Raw genomic sequence first — 22,249 nt, forward strand, 5'->3', positions numbered from 1 at the left:
AAATAAAATAAATACTTACAAAATAAAACGCTAATTTTATTCTATTATTTATTTTAATTAATTTACATTTTTATACCCGTTTTCAGCACGTGTGCTAACTTTCTTTTTTATACTTTCTATATTTTTTCTTCCTTTTTTATTTATATATATTTTTTATTCTAATTTCCCCTCATGCTGAGCAGCTTTTTATATAAATATAAACATATATATATTATTTTTTTTACAAAAGGGGGCGTGGCTTCGAATAAAACGGGTAGGAAAGTTGGAAAAATGACACAAAACGCACAAAATAAAATAAATACTTACAAAATAAAACGCTAATTTTATTCTATTATTTATTTTAAGTAATTTACATGTTTTATACCCGTTCTCAGCACGTGTGTTACTTTCTTTTTTATATATTTTAAATTTTTCTTCCTCCTTTTTTCCCCAAACCTTCCCCTCATGCCAAAGCGAGAGGCTCCGGATCCTTGCCCGGATTCTGGACCGGGTTTTGCCACTGATTTTTTTTTTTTTAATCATGCCTCTCCGTGAGTGCTCTAGCGCAGGCAGGCTGACAATGATTTCCTCAGTGATTACGTACAGAGCGAGTCCCTGCGGGCTCCGGGCCCCCTCTGGAGCCATCCGCATGGCTTTGGGGGCCTCGCTTCCATTTTCCATTATTATGTGGACTACCGGAGCGACGGCGCAGTCCAAGACCTCGCAGGTTTGTGATGAGGAAGGAGCTGCTGCTCGCATCCTCCTCTCCTTCTGCCTGTTCTTCCTCCTCTTCTTCTTCTTCTTCTTTCTCTTTCTTCTTCTCCTTCCTCCTCATCCTCCTCCTCCTCCTTCTTCTCCTCTTCTTCTTTATCTTATCTTTCTTTTATTGCTGCTTATTTTTTTTTTTTAACAGCAGAAAAGGAAAAAATAAAAAAACAACATTTAAGACGCGGACTTTCCTCCGGCTCGAGAAGCGAGACTTAGAGAAGTGTTTCCTCATTTTTACGTCGTTTTTTATTTTTATTGTTTTTTTTTTTTTTTTGCTTTTCTCTCGTGACACTGCAGCCCGATTAGACGCACGAGCGTTGTTGTTGTTGTTATTTTTATATATTTTATATATTTAATTTAATTGTAATACATTGCGTTAATAGTATTATTATTGTTATTATTATTATTATTTCTTTTTTTTTTTAGCTCGCGCGATTTTCTCCACCGCACGTGCGTGTGCGCGCCTGAGAGAACGAGAGAGAGAGAGAGAGCGCGAGCGAGAACGAGAGAGAGAGAGAGAGAGAGAGTTGCAGCTCGGAGATGGTCGCGCGACGGCTTTTTTTAGTGCACGGTGCACCGTCGTCCTCCTCACACTTTCTCCCAGCACCGATCTCGTGCAGTTTTTAAGTCGTTTTTTTTTTTTTTTTTTTTTTTTAACAAAATAGAAAGACCCCCCCCCTCCCCTCCAAACCGACCCCCTCCTCTCTCTCTCTCCCTCACTCTCTCTCTCCACGCAAAGCATTGCATTTATCTAAACTCCCTCGCGCCAGGGCTCCTTTTTCCTCTCCCTTTTCTGTCTGTTTTTCTTTTTATTATTTTGTGAGTGTTTTTGCTCCCCCTCTCTCTCTCACACACTGAACGCCGTCCTCCTTCCCCCCTGTTAGGATGTCGCGCCGCAAGCAGGCAAAACCAAGATCACTGAGAGGTAAGTGCCGTCTGTGAGGCGAGGCACTATAACGCTTTGTATCGCTTTATAACGGCTTGTGATGCGCTTTAGGGCGCTCCGGCGAGGGCTGCACGCGGTCCGAGGGGTAGTATGCGCGCGCTTGCTTGCTTGCGTGAGTGCGTGCGTGCGTGCGTGCGTACGTGTGTGTTGGGGAGGGGGGTGTGGGTGGTGTTGTTGTTGTTGTCGAGGGGTGCAACTTTAGAGATGCTGTATTTTTGGGGGGAACTGTTGAGTACAGTGACCTGGACTGCTGAGGCATGTGGGAGTGAGACGGAGAGTGAGATATTAGAGAGTGAGAGAGTTTGGGAGGTTTTATTTGGGTGAGGGGAGGGAGGGTGTCACATGACTTGCTTGCAGAGTTTAACACATGGTGGTGGTAGTTTCGTTGGAGGGGGTTAAATAGAGGATAAGAGGAGCTTTCTGGAGAGGTCAGCTTGGACATCTTTCTGGAGGTTGTGGTGGGGATGGGGTGGTTTAGTGAGGAGGGGGGGTCATGTGACGTTGCTCGCAGAGGTTTAACACATGGTGGTGGTAGTTTCGTTGGAGGGGGTTAAATAGAGGATAAGAGGAGCTTTCTGGAGAGGTCAGCTTTGACATCTTTCTGGAGGTTGTGGTGGGGATAGGGGTGGTTTAGTGAGGGGGCGGTCATGTGACGTTGCTCGCAGAGTTTAACACATGGTGGTGGTAGTTTTGGGGAAGTTTAGGGAGAAAGAGGACATGTGACTTAAGGGAGATGCAGGGGTCATGTGACGCCGCTCGCGGAGTTTAACACTTGGTGGTGGTAGTTTTGCTGAACTGGGGGAGGAGCACATGTGACTGTTCTGGAGAGGTCAGCTCAAGGGGTCACTTCCCATGTGGGCTGGCTCTGCCAAGTTCTGCAGGTGGGTGGTGGACCTCCAGGAGCAGGGCTGGTGGGAGGTGCTGAGGACCAGCGTGGAAGGTTAGAGGGAAGGTGTGGACTCGGTTGGATGTCTAGGACCTTATTTGTGGGGGCTGCTCGACTGTAGGCCATAAACCGCTCCTGTGTGAGCTTACAGGTACGGCTCTAGCTGACGTCTGGCTGTCTGTCTGGCTTGTGTTGGACTGCTGGAGAGTAGTCTGTACTGGCTACAGTTTAGCAACACAGGAAAATAAAGACTATGAAGACTTCACTTTAATCACACACACACTCTCTCTCTCACACACACACACACACACACACACACACACACTCTCTCACACACACTGAGGAGAGTAAATAGAACGCAGACTTTTCCCCCTGTAGCCTTTGAGGGTAGCCACTGGTATTCATGGCTAAGCTCCAGTTCATCTGGCAGCCTTTGTATTTCGCTCAGCAAATAATTGTCCACAATTTCACATTCTCAGCTTGTGGTCTGGATGCCCCATGCCCCCCCCCCCCCCCCCCCATCCCTCCCTCCCTCGTTTGCTCCCCTTTTCTCTTTTTTCTTTTTTCCCTCCCCCTTTTCGTTCTCGGAAGTCATCATCTCAAAGGAAGATTACATGGTCCGCGGTGTGTTCCTCCAGTCACCATTTTAAATCAATACCTCAGGGAGAAGAGAGGACGAACACAATCACGTCTCTCTTTTCTTACACGCGAAGCCCCGCGATGACGGACGCTGGAGCGTAGAGGTTTAGACAGCATTCTGCTGTACGAGAAAAGTGGAGAAGTTGTGCTTGCTTGAAGTGATCACATCTGCTTTTCGCATTCGGTGGCGTTGCTGGTAGTGCTGAAGCTAAACTTTGCTGCGTTGTGGCGTCGCTGATGTTTGCGTTGCTTTGGATTTCGCAATGCTTCCAGTAGACCAGCCACTGCTTCTTGGCAGTTATGTAATTCAAGGCTGGTTTGTAGATGCCTCTGCATCCCAGTCATCAGACTAGTACTTTTTCTTTTGGGAAGGGTAAACATTGTGATCTGTGTGTGGCTTTCAATGTTCTTCTGAAGGAAACAAACAAAAACAAAGAGGCTGCAGTCACTACATACAACATCTTGGAGGTTTTTGCACCATAAAGGTGCTTCAGATGGTCCTTTGAGGACCACTTGGCTTGGCTTCGTTAAGAACCATGTTTGTGATAAGGATATGTGAGGGCCGACCTTTTGAAGCACCTCTAGTACCTTCTGAGAGTGCATTGCTTTCTGGTGGCGATCCTTCATCACTGAGATCACCAGCTACTTTCACTAGTCAGGTAATTCAGGTGACTTCGCTCATAGAAACCGTTGAAGTGGTCAGTGTGCCACAGGGCTATTCCACAGGAATTCCGTTGACCAGATTGCTCTATGAATGCAGTTATGCATGGATGCAACCTGCGCTTTGCTTCTGGGAGGCTAACGTTGTGAGCTTTGTAGCTCTAAAAGTAGTTATGAAGGGAACAATGAAGGGTCCGGTTCCGTACATACAGCATCATATGTTTTGTACGCTGCTTCACATGGTTCCTTGAGGACCACTTTTGGTTCCACGCAGAAACGCATGTTTGTAATAGTGAATAATGAAGCTTCTTTAGACCCTGAAAAGCTCAACTTGCGCATGCCGTTTACTAACATGGTTCCTAATACGACCAAATGAGGTCGAGCCCTTCTATGGCATCCCTCAGAGAACCAGTTGAAGCACCTGTCAATTTAGGAGTGCCTTGCTTTGTGATGGTGGTCTTTCACTATTAGGTTCTCCAGCTTTGTTGCCGTTTAGTAATTTGAGTTTTTGAGTTAGTTAGTTTATAGAAACCAGAGAAGTGGTCAGTGTGCAAGACTGCTGTTGTATTCCAATGACCAGAAGTTCACCATTGTATACAGTAAGTGCATGCAAGCAACCTGTAGTCACTTTGCAAGTGAAGGGGCTGCAAAAGGCTGCAGTCAAATATATATGTAAAAACCTTATGTCTGAAAAAAGCAGCTTGACAGGGAAAAAAATCGTCCTAATTTCCAATGGAAGTCAATGGAAAAATATTTTCTTGCTTTTCTATTGGTCAGTTTATCCTGAAATTTGGTCACAATGTAAAAATGTAAATTTGAGGTACAAGGTTTTGCAGGGCAGCAACGGTATAGTATTACAGTGCATCCGTTCAAGTTAGTGACCAATGAAGTGGTCAGCGTTCAACAGTGCTATTGCTTTCCAGTGGCCAGATGGCTCCATTTCATGCAATGAACTGCGAGGCTGAATGCAATAATGCATGGATGCAACCTGTGGTTTGCTTTTGGGAGGCTAAACGTTGGCGATCTGTGTGGCTATGCGGGTCGTTTTGAAGGGGGGAAAAAAGGCTGCACTCGCTAGAGTCAGTAGCTACAACATCGCATCGTGTGGACATCATTTCCTCAAGTCTATGAGTGTTGTCTACGGATGTTGTTCATTCACCAGTGTTGATTATTCTAGTTGAAGTCTGTAAGTATGAAGCCGCTCAGCTGGTAAATGGAGTCAGTGTGACTTTCCGAATGCTCTACGTAAGATAAATATTAGGATTTGGGTCTGGAAAAGTCGCAGTGTCCCTTTTTCTTGTCTCGGATTTTGGCACTGCTGAGCCGGCTCGTAGTGAGTGTATGTGCTCATGGAAGATAAGTGAAGGTATGTGTCGGCCAGACGCCAGGTGAAAGCCCAGATGGAGGAGGGATAGAAGATGCCAAACAAAGCACATATAGCCCGGGCAGAATGTGAAACGTGATCCTTCCCTTTTCCCCCAGCGTCTGAGCGGGAGTGGGTCCCAGGCTGTATGTGTGTGTGGATTCCAGGGAGGCCCTTAAAGCAGCAGCTTTTCTTCTTCCTCTGCTCCTTCTCTCTTACAAAGACCCGTTTCAATATAGTCTAGCGTGCGAGGCGGCGGCGATGGCGTTATTGCTTGGGGGAATAAATGGCAGCGGCGGAGGCCATACATCATCCTCTTGTATGCAAACACTTCAACCTGCGCCGCTGACATTTACCCAGGCCTGCCTATCTGCATGGCTCATCCCAGCCGCCTGTCACTCAGCTCCGCCGTCCCGGCCGTGCTTCCTCTGCGTGGCTCTGGCATACGAGACGCTTGCCACGTTGCTGTATCTCTCTCTCTTTCTCTCTCTCTCTCTCTCTCTCTCTCTCTCTCCTTTTCTTTTTCTCATGACTCTCCATACTCTCTCTACTATCACTCTCCCTCTCTCTCTGTCGTCTTTCTGGGATGTGGCTGTGCCGTGGTGCCTGATCACCGGACACCGGCGAGCGAACACAGCAGACTCATGTTTATTGGCTGGAATGGTTCGAGGGAATTCCGCGTACGTAAATATATTTTCAGCGCCATTTAGCTCCCGCGTCTCGGGTGTCGTGAAATCACTCCAGTGTCATGTGCACCTTAAAGACGGGCTCTTCAGTCCAGCCTCGGAACAGGCCTGCAGAGCTGGAAACATGACGAGGCAGGAAAGAGGGCAGATTTTGGCGTTACACAGCCTAGCAAGCCGGAATTGTCCCAATTAATAGCTGCTATTTAGAGGCTGCAGATTTTGCAGGTAGATTTTGAGGCGTAAATGCTCCTACAGGCTTTGGAGCGTCGCTGGAGCAAGACGGCGAGTGTATTTCCATTCTTAGGAGGCTGGATGAACCTCTCATCAGTGGTCTTTAGTATTAGGAAAAGACCTGACTGTCAGTATGGTAATGTAATTGAGCTCAGTGGTCAGCGTGCAGCACTGCCATCGGCCAGATTACTCCTCACCTCATGCAGTGAACTGCAAGACTGATTGTAGCAAAGCAGAACACGACCTGTGGTTTTATTGAGGGGTGCGCGATAATATCGGACTAGTATCGGTATCGGCGGTTAATTGTACAAAAAAAAATTGTGTTTATCAATTTGAGGCTGATATTTGAGGATCTATTTATTAAATCTCAGATTAGCAAAATATTGTGGCTTCTGTGCTAAAATATCTGCAATTGATTCATTTTTACTACATTTATAAATAAATGGGTAATAATACTATAGTATATATTTATCGTAGTGTGATAATTGCATTATGGATATTATCATAATGGATTATTATCCTAACAGAAAAAAAAAAAAACACTGACCAGCATCGTGTATCAGTATAGAGAGCATAGTTAGACTGGTTAATTGTGAATATAAATCATTGTCCTAAAGGTTTGTGTTGATGCTTTCTAAAATCTGACCCTGCTAATGCATTTAGTCACGTACAGATGTTGCCCTCCACCCTTATTTGTAACTCTTATCAGAAATGAGTGGAAATGCTGATTCAGGCAGATTTCTTTGACATGTTATAAATGTATGTATTATGGTAATGTAATTGAGCTCAGTGGTCAACGTGCAGCTCTGCCATCAGCCAGATTACTCCCCACCTCATGCAGTGAAGAGCAAGACGGATTGCAGCTAAGCAGGACCCAGTCAGTGGTTTTACTTTGGATGATGCTGGATAATATCGGAATGGTATCCGTATCGGCATGTTCATTGCTATGTTAAAAAAGGATGTTTGTGAGATGTTAAAATTTGGGTAATATTTCAGGCAGATTTTTGATGATTTGGTAACTCCAGCAGTGCATAGCATTTAGGGCTACTGTGCGAAAATATTGGCATTTTAAAGACAATTTTTATAGACAATTTCATGATGAGCAGACCATCATCATCATCATCAATCCATACTTATATATACTGTATATACAGGCAAATATGGCCTTACCTTTGAATGTATTTCAAGCAATTTAGAGCGTTTCTATTGGTCCATTCATTTATGAGTTATTTACATAGTGTACAGAACAGCTCCAGGGTTCAAATGATGGAGAAAACTAAAAAATGTATATATAAAAAATATATACATATGACATTAATATAATTTTATTATTTTTTACTAAATGATTTTTTTTATGGTGGATATTTAGATATTCTTTAAATAAAAATATTGACCAGCATCGTGATCCATTATAAAGAGCAGAATTAGTCCCATTTAACTGGACGTGGTGCCGCTGATTACGATTGGCGGTTTTTAAAATCTCACACCGACGCACGTATAGACCATATATTATGAAAATGTCTTGGTGAAAGCATTGTGATGTGGGCCATTATGCCCACCCCTTATTTGTAACCCTACAGAAATAGATGTAATTGCTGAAACAGGCAGATTTAGCCCTGCTTTTCTAATAATAAATGTATAACCTATAAATAATAAATGTTAATTCATCTACATCAGCAGATCTGTACATGAACAAACACCAGCATCTGCCCACAATTCCCATATTGGTGCATTTATAGTTTTAGTGATAAGCCGCCTTAGGAAGAAGACCAAACACTGCGATCTGTGGAAGTCTCGCACTTCCGTTCACACGGCGTACCGCTTTTTTTACATTGCATCAGTTCCAAACTATAGCTTTACGGTGCACCGTGGAGCTGCTCTGCTCATCCCCGTCAGCCCGTCCACTGGCTGAGGCTTGTACCCTCACTATTTGCTGTGTAGGAGTAAACACACAGTGAACACGGCGCTGCTGAGATCCTCCTTGTGATCCTCCTCCTGTTTCTCCGTCGAATAATGCATGACTGCAGGACACTGTGCACTAATTCCCAAATTATCGTCTGAGGGATATTTCCAGCTTTGCAGTTTTTATTAGCAGCTCTTTGCAGTTATGGGGAGCGCTGTTTGTGTTAAACTCGCAAGGCCACTTAAAGATCCTGTAGAGTGGAGAGCAGTGCTGTGTAGTAGCTCTGAGACAGTAAGAAAGGGCTGAAGAAAGGCCGAACATCGCCATCGCCGCTGTTTGTGTTTTGTCTATTGTTAGAAGGCTGGATAAGCCTCTCATCAGCATTCTTTAATATAATGAAAAAAAACCCTGGTGTCATTATCATTAATACAACTGTCAGGGAACCGTAAAAAAATCCCATTAGCAGAGCTGTCACTTCTCATGACACTCGCCTCTGTAAGTTGTTGGCGGTGTCTCGGGAGCTGACCGATTTTTCTGCTTTTCCTTTCTTTCTTCCTTCCTTTCTTTGCTTTTTCCTTTTGGTCATGGTAGGTGACAGTGTTCTTTTCCCTGGCTCTCATTGGTCTGACTGGGACAGTACACATCATCCAGTTCTGGCATTTTAACAAATGCAGTCAGATATTGTATTGTTGTTGTTGATCACGGCTGTAATTGAGCTTTGTGTTAATTATTAATGGAATTACTTGGGTTTTAAAGCTTTATTTGCTTCATTTGGATTAAATGTCTTTTAATCTCAGTTATCCCGTAGCATAAAGACTCAGTTTCACTCTCTGGCTTTTTATTTATTACGATTCGTACATATGATACAGTGGCGTCTCAATTTAATATTCAGTGCATTTTTTTATACAGCAAAAACAAGGCTTTACTCTGCCTATTATTATGACTGTTGTTGACCATATTTCAGTTTATTAGAACACTTATTATAATAAACAGTATACAAATTGAGGCAATAAATCAGAAATGAATCGAAACATTTAGAACCTCTGACCAAATGAATCTTGCTGATATATGTTTTCTGTACACTGTAAATAGCTCTGAATGGACCAATAGAAACGCTCTAAATTACTCTAAATTAAAATTACACTCATATTTTACAACTTCCATTCAAAGGTAAGACCACTTTTGCCTATATATATATATATATATATATGATGATATATGATGTAGCACCCGCTGTGACCCGGAAGCAAGATGGAGCAGAACCCAAACACTGAGCCAGCTGAGCAACCTGAGCAGCGTGGACCAAAGAAAAACGCTGCGTCTGTCTTTGATTAAAATAATTGTTCTATAATCGTAATTAAGGCCATTAATCGTGTAATATTGATTTGGTCATATCGGCCAGCGCTAAGGAAAGTAGGGTATGTACCAACCACAGACTAATTTAGACGCTTATGTTGACCAGCACTCCATTTTTTAACACTGTGTGAATCTGACAATTGTTTTTATATTGTGTCAGAATTTCATGATTTCATCATCATCATCATTATCATTGACATTACATAGTTTTTTTGTGTGACAACGGCTTATATATATATATATATAGGCAAAAGTGGTCTTACCTTTGAATGGAAGTTGTAAAATATGAGTGTAATTTTAATTTAGAGTAATTTAGAGCGTTTCTATTGGTCCATTCAGAGCTATTTACAGTGTACAGAAAACTAAAAAAGTGGAAAAAATGGAGATACATGTTTTTCATTGGACAGCAGTGACATATGATATATATATAGTCTAGTACTGTGCAAACGTTTAGGACCCTTTGACACTTAATAATAATAGAATATACACTATTAATAACACTCCTACAGAAACTGGTGGTGGTTCTCCATCACTGTGTTCATCATTAGAACATCTCCAAAGTTCTCCTCTCTCATGGAGTCTAGTATTATTTAGAGTTCTCCTCAGATCAACACCTGGTTTGGTGGTAAATCAGGGCTTAATGATGGTAAATCAGGTGAGCTGCTGCTGCTGCTGCTGATGCTGGTGATGGAGTTGAACACATCCTCCACGCTGTTCTGGCTGGACTGGGGGGCGTCCAGGAGAAACCTGGAGGAACCGAGCTCTGTTCTTCAGACTAGCTCATCGACAAGATCTCACTACTTTCTTTCTTCAGAATGAGAAGCTCTTGTTTCTCCTTTTTACTGGATTTATCTTCACCTGCTTTATCTGTTCTGATCAGATCTGGAGCTTCTATTTTAAAACCCCTCTTATTTAATGAGGGACATGCTATTAAATAATGTGAAAAATGTGCTTAGGTGCCTAAAAACTCGTATGGTTGCCATATCCTTTGACATAAATAATTTTGGTGATTTGCAGGAACAGTCCGATCAGTGTACTTATATGTCTAACAGAAAGTGAAGGCTACTGTACCAGCCCCCAATTAGCTTGATCTCATTTGCATAATGCTAATTGCAGGCTACTACCTTACAGTCATGATTAGCATGCCAATTTGATTTCGGTCGATTTGTTCCTGTCGTGGCGGGCCATGTATTCAATAGCCACTTGTCAGGACGTGGGCCCGGCCCTGTTTTTTTTTGGCATCTCAGCTTTGAGTCTTAATTGAGGAGGTTTGACCCGTCGTGACCCGCTCTAAATTGAGTGCTGATTCCCCTGATGAGGGGCTCGCTCCTGGTCAGCCTGCCTGTACTACAGCCCCATTGTTCTGCTGTGCGGCGCCGCTAATGTCCCCTGCTATCTGGAACACCTGCATGAATATCTCCCCTCCTCTCCGCAGCCGAGAAGGGGGGCTTAGCGTCTATTACTCCAGTGGGGTCCTTGCAGAGGATACCTTTTTGAGAAGGAATTAGCGTAGCTCTGTAGATTTTGAGAGCGCTAGCTGGAGTTAATCATGTTTAATGTTATTCATTTGCTCACCATAGACATGGCATGCGTTGGGCTCGCCGCTTTACCTGCAGTTGGTTAAAAGAGGCTCTTTACAGAACTGTTTAAGCAGCATCACTTATTACATAATGGCCAGGGCTGTCTGGATATTAAGAAGGTACCGCATCGTGAGGAGTGTGGGACCATATGTTGAAAGCTAATGTTATGAGTAGTTTAATCACATTCAAAATGACCTTTACTCCAGTAGTAGCTGCTGTTCAGGCACAGCAAATGGACCGACTGTGATAGAAATGACCACCGTAAAATGCAGACCTGCCGTGATTTAGAGCTCTTTTAACCATTTAAACCAAAACAAGGAAAAAAAGGTGAGCGGTTACAGTGATGTGCAGTTTCTGAATCCAGGGTTTAGTTCAGACCCAGACCAAATGGCTTAATGTCTGTTACAGAGGAGTAGCGCTGAATAAGTGTCAGCAGCACTGCGCTGTGATATGCACAGATCATTTAGGCTGCAAGACGTCAGACGTAGCTTTAGACTTCGGGAGTCTGAGGCTTTAGTTTCTGGGGTTTGCTAAAATACAGTACGGGTGCGCGACAGTAAGAGAGAGAGAGAGAGGGAGAGAGAGAGAGCAGTGCGTTGAGAGCAGAAAGGAGGGCACTTTGATGTCTTTTTGTTTTTTCCTTTTTTTTCGCTACAGTACAAATTGCATGTGCAAGGCAGCATTTTCATCATCAGAAATATGTAAAACAAAGCACTTCTGCTGTACCAGTGCACTTCACTTCTGTCATGTTGTACCAAAAAATGATTCATGCCGTGGCCTACCTGGTCGGCATCCAGAAACAAGCGTAGTCCACACTGAACAAATCGCTGAGGGGGTCATGAGTAGAATATTTACCTACCTACCTACCTGTCTATCTATCTGTCTATCTACCTATCTATCTATCTATCTACCTACCTACATACCTACCTGTCTGTCTGTCTGTCTGTCTATCTATCTATCTATCTATCTATCTATCTGTCTGTCTGTCTATCTGTCTGTCTGTCTTTCTATCTATCTATCTATCTGTCTATCTATCTACCTATCTATCTATCTATCTGTCTGTCTGTCTATCTGTCTGTCTGTCTTTCTATCTATCTATCTATCTGTCTATCTATCTACCTATCTATCTATCTGTCTATCTATCTACCTATCTATCTATCTATCTATCTATCTATCTATCTATCTATCTATCTACCTGTCTGTCTGTCTCTCTGTCTGTCTGTCTGTCTATCTGTCTATCTATCTATCTACCTGTCTGTCTGTCTCTCTGTATATCTATCTGTCTGTCTGTCTACCTGTCTATGTATCTATGAACATGTAAAACCGCAACTTTTTGTCGTAATGTTATTTGTATTTATTCTAATAGTAATGTCACAGGTGCCTAAACCTTTGTACAGTATATATATATATATATATATATATATATATATATATATATATACTGGCAGAATAAAAGATGTCAACGTGAAAAACGTAAAAAAGTTGGTAAAAAAAAGGTCATTTTGGAGTAAATTTGTAAACTGGAATTGTGAAAATTGTAAAAAAATGGAGATAAAAGGTCTTTGCGTAACAGTGAGCGTCTAAATTAGTGGTTTGTACATACCGTACTTTTATCAGTGCTGGGCGATATGACCAAATCAATATCACGATTAATGACCTTAATTGTGAGTATTGAACAATTACTTTCATGAAAGAGAGACACAGCAGTTATCTTTAGTCCAGGCTGCTCAGGTTGACTCAGTTAACTCAGTGTTTAAATTCTTCTCCATGTGGCTTCCGGGTCACAGCAAGGAAGAATACAAACAGAATTAAAAAACAATATAACTGATCTGAGCACTATTCATTGGGTCAGAGGTTCTGAATGTTGGTTTTGATTCATTTCTGATTTATTGGCCTGATGTTCATCATATTAAGTGTGTTAACCAACTGAAATTGTCATTGTAACAACAGTAATAGTAATATTACCACAAGGCGCATTTTCAGACGTGTCTTATTTTTGCTGTATATATCTTTCACCTCATGATGGAAGTACTGAGTAAGTCCAGAATCAGCTCAGCTCAGTTTATTATTTCATTATTTATTTATAAGCCCTTTATTATTTTAATTCTGGAAGATCTGTGTTGCCTCTACCTTTTATTCAAGCTCTTTGTTTAATTTCATATTTATATTATTTAAATAGTCCACACATTTTATATTTGAGAAATTTACAATCCCAGTTTGGCCCATTACAGCAAACAGTGTTACTCATATTTCAGAGTTGGCAAACAGAAAATACTGGAAGTGTGCCAGCGGGTTTCTTGTGTTTATTTAGTTCAGCGTGAGCTTCAGGTTAAAAAGTCTGACGAAAATCATCCAGCAGCCAGTTTGGCTGTAAGGAATTCAAAATCGGCCATGAAAATGCATACAAGGGCTGGGCGATATGAAAGAAAATTTATCATGATACTCTAATATTTTGTTATTCTGAGGTTTGAGAATCAGTCGTTTAAATAATAAAAAAAAACCTCAGGAAATATGAATGCAGTGATTTTTACACGCTGTACCCACTTCCACATAAAACACGTAGTCAGTCAGAGTTCTTTAAGTTCTGACAGTATTCACAACATGCTTAGGAAAGTTTAATTACATAATTATGGCAATTATAAAATATTATGGTCGTATTGCCCAGACCTAGTGCGTATCTAATTTTTCAGTATTGATAGCATTGAGTGATTTTGCCCTGTATCAGTTAATTTACGAGAAATTTACATTTACATTTAAGGCATTTAGCTGACGCTCTTATCCAGAGCGACTTACAAGGTGACTCGTATTACAGAGGTGGGCCAATGTAGTGTTAGGAGTCTTGCCCAGGGACTCTTATTGGTGTAGCACAGGATAGTCACCCAGACTGGGAATCGAACCCTGGTCTCCCACATGGTATAATAGCTCATTAGCTGCCAGTGGTTTTATCTGTTGTGCCACACCAACCACTTATACTTAAATTCTTATACTTCTCCTACATATGGCACAATACCACATTTTCTTTTCCAGGACGGATATTTAATATTGAGTATTGAGTATTGTCCATCACTGTCATCAATGTTTTTATTTAATATTAGGCTTTTAAAATGAGCTGTTTTTAATTGACGCACTTTACATAGCCTCTTTTTGTGCAGGCCCTCTAGTGGTCATTTCATTGAAATTGACTGATTTTTACTGGTTTAAATTTGACTTGTAAATATTTCACAATGCCTACAGTAAAGTAGATGAGCATGTAGAACCAGCACTTTCTGTGTGATGCCATGTTTTCATCGCTGTATAGAAAATGTACAAAGCTTTCGTTCTTGATGGATGCGCTATGTTTTGTTTTCTTAACCGAGTGTGAGCTTTTTCAAAGTGCAGTCTGGAAAGGTAGGTTAATTGTATTACGTTTCCAGCTTAGTTTTATAAGACTTAAACACATATCACGTGAGTGCAACCCCACGAGTGAGCAGTCGTTTTTTTTTAATATTGAAAAGCAGATTAAATGGCAGAAGTGACAGGTACTCGAGGGGGGTACTCGAGGCCCTGTGGATAGTACTTAAAATACGCATGTAGCCTAACAGTGGACTGTACTGTAAAATTAGCATGTTATCAGATCCAGTATTTCCTGCTGAGATCAGCTGGATATCCACACTCATCAATACTCATATGCTATCTGTAGTTTTTATTTATTTATTTATTTTTTTATCTCTAAAATTACTGCTGTCGGAACAGTTTAAACTTCCCAAACCTCGGATGAGAAGTCTACTCCTCTGTGTCGCGCCTGAGCCTCAGGATGCACAAGCATAACTCCCTCCGTGCCCATCAGTGGGCTAAGGCAGTACAGCAGGTTCCGCTGTACACTTAATACCGTTGCCATTGTTAATGGCTAATCACTCGCCCAGCAGGCTAAGCGATCACAGTATGCAACATTTATGTACTGTATATTAAAAAACAGTGGTCCTACAAGACTGAAGACGCGCAGCTCGGTTTAAATGGCAGAAACTTTTTTTAATGAGAGCGCAGTGGTGACAAATGACTGTTTTGCTGCTGTAATGCAGAAGTTCTGAACGTGTCATTAAAGGGAATTTTCTGCCCGAACTCCTCGGATCTCGCCAACAGGGATGGTAATCAAACAAAAATATGAATTCCCCTCACACCCATCTCCCGTTCGACTGTGGGGGGATTTATTAAGAACCCCCCTCCTGTCCGGATTGAAATGTGCACAGACCTCCACGGCGAAGGAGAAATTCATTAAGCTCACGTGAACATGCCCCGACTGCGTGCCTGTCTTGGACGTGAACATTTGGTAGTCAAGCAGGTTTCCAAAACTCGCTCGCGTTGATTCAGGAGTCTGCTGCTTCCGAGCTTTTGGTACTAGGTCTTGTAATGAACGTAGGTAAAAATAAACATGCTGCGGAAGTGCCTTCATCTGTGATGCCTCTGTTATACTGGTGAAATCGACAGAACTCAAGGAAAATTCTCCTGCGTTCACCAAAACGATCCTCTCATCCTCTCAGATTGAGGCTTACTGTTTAGTTATTGTATCTTAAAGGGCTCGTATCCTGGACGTCTAAACTGTACTCACTGTTCAAGAAAAGGTGAACTGCAGCACTCACTTCCTGTCCAGTATAAGCAGCTTAACATTCAGCCCTACAAACTCAGCTATACACAGCCACCTGTCGGGCCTATAGCAGTTCAGCCAAGCCTTATTCACACTTATAAGGAGCGTTTCAGCCTGATCTGCTTATTGAACAAGGCCCAATGCAGGGCAGCTAATCAGAACAGAGCTCATTTACATATATAAAGGATACAGAGAGGTGATGTTAATGAATTATGACACTTTTTTTGGTACATAAACCCATTTTTAGTAGAAAAATAAGAAAAAGAGCCCTTTAGGGTGCATTCATTTTCCAGGAACTTGAAATTATTTGGTAGCCACATTGTAAAAAGTAGAGCCTTATGAAAACCTTTGGAGGAACCTCTTGAGGTGCTTTTCTTGAAGGTTCCTCAAAGCACTCTAAGAGGTTCCTCAAGGGTCTTATACTTTCAACAGTGCTATGAGGGGTAGGATATGAAGTGTAGGCCCAAATTCAGGCTTTTGGAGCCCTGTTGCAGCCGGTACTCCATTGGTGTGCTCGGTAAACCGGCCGTATGCTGGTAACAGTTACGCATTAGCCTAAATATGTTAAAAGAAAGCAATGATGATTAGATGGAGAAGTTAAATGGTGGCCCTGGGTTAGAGCCCTGGGTTGTTTTTTTGATACTTGGGTTCGCTGAGCTGCTACTGTGAACCCTAGAGCAAGACCCTTAACCCTTTCTGCTCCAGGGGTGCTGTATCCCGTTTTAGCATTTCTGCTGGTATCTAGAATTGGCACTGATACCAATTTCCATCAATAGTGATAGTGGCACTATTGCCAGAGTTGCAGATCCACAGTAATGGCTGACTGGTTGTTCCTTTCTTAATAAACGCAGGAATGCATGGACAGTGCAGTTCCAGTCATTAACCCTTTATGCTCTCTGAGCTTTATTACACCCTGAGGTTAACGGATTAGGCAAAGCAATGCAAACCTGCTTTAACTGAGTTGTTTCTAAGTCATAACAGTGAGAAGGGAAAAGAAAGACAAAGACTGGTGCTTCCAAAGAGCTCGAGAGGTTAACACCTGCCTTCTACATGTCGAACATCTGTCCAGTCGTAGTATTTACGGGAGGGACTTTCATTGAGAGATTACGCTACTACAAGTGAATGAACCATTTTCCCTGTCTGTAAAGAAAGAAGCTGTTGTCAACAGCCTCCTCTAAACCTCTCCTAAATGAGATTTCTCCTCGACTCTGAATGGCTGGAGTCAGCGCTGTCAGCACCGTGAAAGAGAACTGCGCTATTGTAATGATCCAACCAGTCCCAATTTTGATTTCTCTCCACGGCGGGCTTTGACTGGAGGTCCCGTGGAGTTTTTTCTTCTTTTTTTTTTGTGCGGAAGAGAGGGAACGGGCCGCAGCTGCCCGCCGCCACCCTGTTGTTTCCCCACACAGGCCACCTACTCCAGCGCCACTGGCTTCTGACTTAATTATGTCAAATGGAGGACTTTTTAAAAGACTCCGTTCAAGACCGGTCTCTGGCGTTGGGCCCCCGGCGGGGCGCTCTTGTCAGGACCCCCGCTTCTTCCTGTGCTTGGGAAATGAAAGGCTAGACGGGGGGAAGGCATAATGGAAGGCCCGGGCTTTTTTTTTATTTTCTCGGACGGTGGAAGAAGGAGCGGTGAGGAGCGTGAGCCTCCTCCTGGAGAAGCCTCATTTTCCATGGAGCAGGTGGGAGTCTTTTGTTCTCGTCCCGCTGCTAAAATCCATTTAGCTCTCCGCACCTGACATGCAAGACAGGAGCGCTTCCAGTTTTAGAGCAGGAGAGAAAAGGCGAAGGAGGCTCTAATGAAGCAGGCGCCCGTGTTTTTTTTCCCTCCCAGTTTTCTTTTTTACAGCACGTAAAGCAAAGCCTGAACACAATGGCGCGCCCGCGCACTCGTCAAAAGGCGCTCGATTGCTGTGTAATGAATTTGTCTAAACAGCCGACAAGAAAGAGGGAGAGGAGGTGGTGGAGGAGGATGGTGGTGGTGGTGGTGGTGGTGGTGATGATGGAGGTGGAGAGGGGGGTTCATTTGAGGACCCTGTAGCTTCCAAGCAGTTGTTGAGAGTCATTAGGATGCACAGACATGGCTCAGCTAATGGAAGGACAAGCAGCAGAACTGCTGTGGGTAACGAGGCTGTATTGAACTGCTGCTTGGCACGGAGAGGATGCAGGTTGTTACTTTTGGCATCTTCCATACCCCCACCTCCCCCATACCTTCTCGAAGTGCGTTCTCACTAAGGAACGTTAGCGCTCGTTTCGCGGGACCACGTTGTCGACTTATTCATACGGTGGACGGAGCGTTCGGCCTGTTGTAGGGGGACGTTTTATAATTCATCGTGTTATTTCTCAACTCAATAAGTGATTTATGTGTGTGGCTGTGGGCCTCCCTGCAAAAAAGAGAGAGAGAGAGAGAGAGAGAGAGAGAGAGAAATGAGAACTCCTGCATATGAAAAAGCCGAATGCCTTCCCAAATCTCAGGTCGAGCGAAAGCCCGGAGAAAAAGTCGCACTCTCTCTGAATACCAATGCAAAAACAACAAAACGCAGAATCTGCGCTTAAGAGATTTGAACAGATTAGGGTGAGACTGTTTAGCCAAGGATTTTCTGGGCCGCCGTGTTTGTTGTCGACTAATTTTTTCTTCTCTCTCTCTCTCTCTCTCTCTCTCTCTCTTTCTTTTTCTCTCCCTCTCTTTCTCCATGGCAGTAGAAGACAATGTGACGGAGGACCAGCAGACTCCTGGGCAGGCTGCCATTCAAAGCGGTAATATTTCATTGATTTTGTTCAGCGTCCAAGCATTTATGTGTAGCCCGTGTGCTTGCGTAGGACAGCGCGCTAGCCTGACATATCAATTCATTTGGCTTTTGCTAACCTGTTGTCCCCAGTCTGGTCACTGTGTCGCATCCATCTGCCGTTCAGTTCAGTTCAGAGCGCCCAGCCTACGTCTCATCGTCCGTCTCGTCGTCTTGCCGCGTGCATGTCAGCATGGCCGTGCTAACAAACCCCCACACCCAAACGTGCCTGCACTGTGGACTGAAGGAGTGAGCGCATGAGGTGTGTATCGGTGCATACCCCACACACCCTCACGCCCAAACCCATGCGCTTGCCTTCGCTGCTCCTGATGCTGCAGTGTCGGTGCTTTACCAGATGAATGCTTCCTGTCACCTCATGTGGCATTCAGTGTTGGCCTCCAGGCAGCGAACGGTAATCCAGGTCATGCTTCCGCACGGCTCGCCTGTGAATGAGGCCTGCTCCTGACGCGAGTGAGCCCACTCTTCTTTCATTTGTCTCGTGTAAAGGTTAGGTCTCATGTGTGGTTATTTTAAACCCGATATGGATGACTTCGCCCAGCAGGCACGGGGGACCGCCGGCCCTCAAAGGTTGGCATCGCCGTCGAGCGAGCGAGCGAGTGAGCGAGCGCCGCCGGTGCTTTGTTTTCCACCCGCCGCTGAAAAATGGCCACTGTAACCCAGAGACAGCAGTAAACACAGGGACACCGAGGAGCTTCCAAAAGTCTTGACTGGAATCAACATTGGTTGAAAGGTCAACGACCGACGGTCTTAAGGTCTCACCACCTGTACGCTCTCATGCGTTCTTATATTATTCCTAAAAATGATTTAAATTATGGTAATGTGGTCAGGGCCAGGGTCCAAGAACAGGGTCCAGACATGCTGCTGCGCCTCCTGGAGCAGGAAGGGTTTAGGGCCTTGCTAAGGGTCCTAACAGTGGTAGCTTAGTGGGCCTGGGTATCAAACCCGAACAAGCCTGTGATCAATAACCCATATTTAATGTGTTACTTTAACCAGCATACGGCTGTTTGCCAAGCATATGATTTAATAAGCCAACAGCATTAGCTTTTAGTGTAGACACTGATGTCCACACCACTCGAGGGTCTGCTTCCAGACTTCTGGAGCCTGTATTTGGGCCCACATTTCATTACCAACATAAGTTGTGAAAGGTGTGCGTTACAGAGTCTTATAGCCTTATAGAGTGGATGCAATGGCAGAACAGCCCCCGACACCAGGAGGGTAAGGATTTAACACTCGGCTCCTCCGATACATGCGAGGCCAGCCACCATCTCTTTTCTATCTTCAGCTGAAGGCGCCGGCGTTGTGCTACGTCCCAGGCTGGCTAAACAGGAGCATGCTAGCTAATACAATCAATGGTGGATCAGCTCGACTGGCTAACTAGTAGCATGATAGCTAATACACATCGACTGGCTAACGTATTGGCTCCTAAATGGTCCCTCTGTAAGATGACGTAAGATGGGGATAGGATGTGTCCGGGGGGACAGGACGTGTCATGACACCGGGTCCCCAGCTCTCACATCACAGTGGCCGCGAAAACGAATGTTCTCAAAGTTGTTCATAAATCGCTACAATTAATCATCGTTGCGAAAGTCACCCCTAAAATGTGCAGTAGTAATAAGATCACATGCTCATTTAGAAAGTGTAAGTGCATCCAACAACAAAGGCAGCCTAATGTGTAAATGATAGTACGGCTAATGACCAATGGAAGACTATAGGACTGGTTCAATGAGGAGGTCTCATTGAACCAAATGCTAACTGCCCCGGGTCCTGAGGTGTTCTGTAAATTACATTAATCTGTCCTGACTGGAGCAGGGCTAGATTTCAAGCCACGGAAACGTCTTGTACTCACACGCTGTTCTTTTCACAGTGATGGACAGTTTAAAAAAACATATTAATGACAACCACAGGATCTACAGTGACAAACTTTGATTAATGGCTCCTGCAGTGTTTCCATCGCATTTATGATTCTCGGTGGATTCAGACAATCCCAACGTTGTGTCCTTTTTTTTTTTTTTACATGCGGAAGTGCTGATGCCATACTGCGATCAGGGAAGACCACCTGGATGTGTCTCTTCTCTACGTTACACAGAAAATCTATTCTTTTGCACAGAAAAGAGCGTTGCTCATGTTATGGTGTGCTGGGGTCAATAAATATTGGTAGATGTGTGGCAGGGCATGTCACTATGTGATTTACAAGAACCGTTGACACAGTGCAGTAGTGCTGAGGTGGACTGAGGCAGACCTGAGGTAGTGGTTTATATAAATGGCCTTATGGCTGTAGCTTTTCAATGCACAGTACAGTGACTTTGTGTTTGTGTTGTTTTGTACTCTAAGCGATCTAATTTGCAGTTATCCCTTTTTTTCCACATGTAGTCAGTCAACCAAGACATGTTTAATGTCTGTAATTTGCTTCTTTAGTTTGCCCTGAAACTGAGGCTCAGGCAGCTCAAAAGCTTTTCTCCAATCCCGCTTCTGGAGATCTACCTTCCCACACACTTTGGCTAGTTCTCAGTCTATGTTCTGGCGTGTACCTGCCCTCCTGCGGACTTGTGAACCGTCAGCCGTCACGGCCCAAGTACTGTTCCTTTCCAAAGTCCACGTCCAGCCAAATACAGTCCATATACCAGGATGTGTCCCCAGATTTCTCAAGGATGCCTTATAATTTGACTTGTGTGGACAGTCAAACATCCCAGAATGCCTTTCTCAGCATGCTGTTTGACTCAACATAGCAGTCCAATCGCAGAATGATCATCCAGTCTTGCGCTACCAAGTACGCTAGTCCAGATTTGGAGCACTTTGTATTGAGAAATGAGGTTTGGATGCAACCCTAATCCACCGCACCTGATCCAACTAATTACTGCCTTCAGAAGTCCCTGATTGGCTGAATGGGGGTGTGTTGGATTTGTTCTGGAGTTAAAACCTGCAAAAAGGTCCTTAGGAGGACGGGTGAAGACCACTGGAATAATGACGCTACTCTAGTGTCACTAGATACATGACATTAGCCATAACATTAGCACCACCTGCCTAAGACTGAGTAGTTTCCCCTTGTGCCACCATAACAGATCTAACAATTTAAGGCATGGACTCCACAAGGCCTCTGAAGATGTCCTGGGGTGTCTGGTACCAAGACGCTAGCAGTTGTGAGGTTGCACATGACCCTGTCGCTGGTTCCCCAGGTGTCCTTTCTTGGAGCACTTTTGGGAGGTACTGACCTGCATATCAGATAAACCAAACAAGACCTGCCCAGTGTTTTGGAGATGCTCTGATCCAGTCGTCTAGCCCTTATAGTTTGGTTCTTGACAGAGTGTCTCAGATCCTTATGCTTAACACCTTCATCACCTTAAAGAATTGATGGTTCACTTGCTGTCTAATATGAAGATCCCACCCCTTGACAGACGTAGCCACTGTAGATGAAGATAATCAGTGTTTTTTACTTCGCCTAATGTTACAGCTGATTGTTGCAATCCGGAAATAGATACTGCATGTCATAGCTATGCATAATTAATCAGTGATCCTTCCTTCTGCTTCTCCTTGTGGCTACTGGTATCAGTATCAGCCACAACAAGGTCGGTTGCAGTCATCAGCAGTTATCATTATCAGTATCGGACATTCCAGAAATTCCACATTGGTCCATCCCTAATCCTGCTCCTGGACATCTACCAGTTCCAGCCCTGACTGATCTAACGCACTTGGTCTCCAGAAGTCCTTCAGAAGGTGTGTTACAGCTGGACTGGACAGTAGGACCGCTGAGGAATAAGGCAATGGGAACCCCCGAGTTAGGTCCTTTTCAGGACGTCCACCAAAGCCCACCCTTCGTGTAGGTC

The 22,249-nt window shown here is 43.8% G+C and overlaps 1 protein-coding gene across 5 annotated transcripts in view; it reads left to right on the top strand.

The window, feature by feature from the left end:
• Nucleotides 1–552: 552 nt before the first annotated feature.
• The window catches only part of znf521 (zinc finger protein 521), a 202,399-nt gene continuing 180,702 nt past the window's right edge, over nt 553–22,249 (top strand). The window contains exons 1-3 of one of the 5 annotated variants that reach the window (XM_072687264.1): nt 635–706; nt 1,632–1,672; nt 18,322–18,378. In XM_072687264.1, coding sequence (XP_072543365.1) covers nt 1,633–1,672; nt 18,322–18,378 — 97 coding nt within the window. In that variant the 5' untranslated portion in view covers nt 635–706; nt 1,632. Of the gene's footprint in view, nt 707–1,074; nt 1,673–18,321; nt 18,379–22,249 lie in introns of those variants that run through there. The other 4 variants (XM_072687266.1, XM_072687267.1, XM_072687265.1 and 1 more) reach the window with 4 other exon arrangements.

The sequence above is a fragment of the Salminus brasiliensis genome, chromosome 9, assembly GCF_030463535.1.
Source record: "Salminus brasiliensis chromosome 9, fSalBra1.hap2, whole genome shotgun sequence".
Classification (NCBI taxonomy): Eukaryota; Metazoa; Chordata; class Actinopteri; order Characiformes; family Bryconidae; genus Salminus; species Salminus brasiliensis.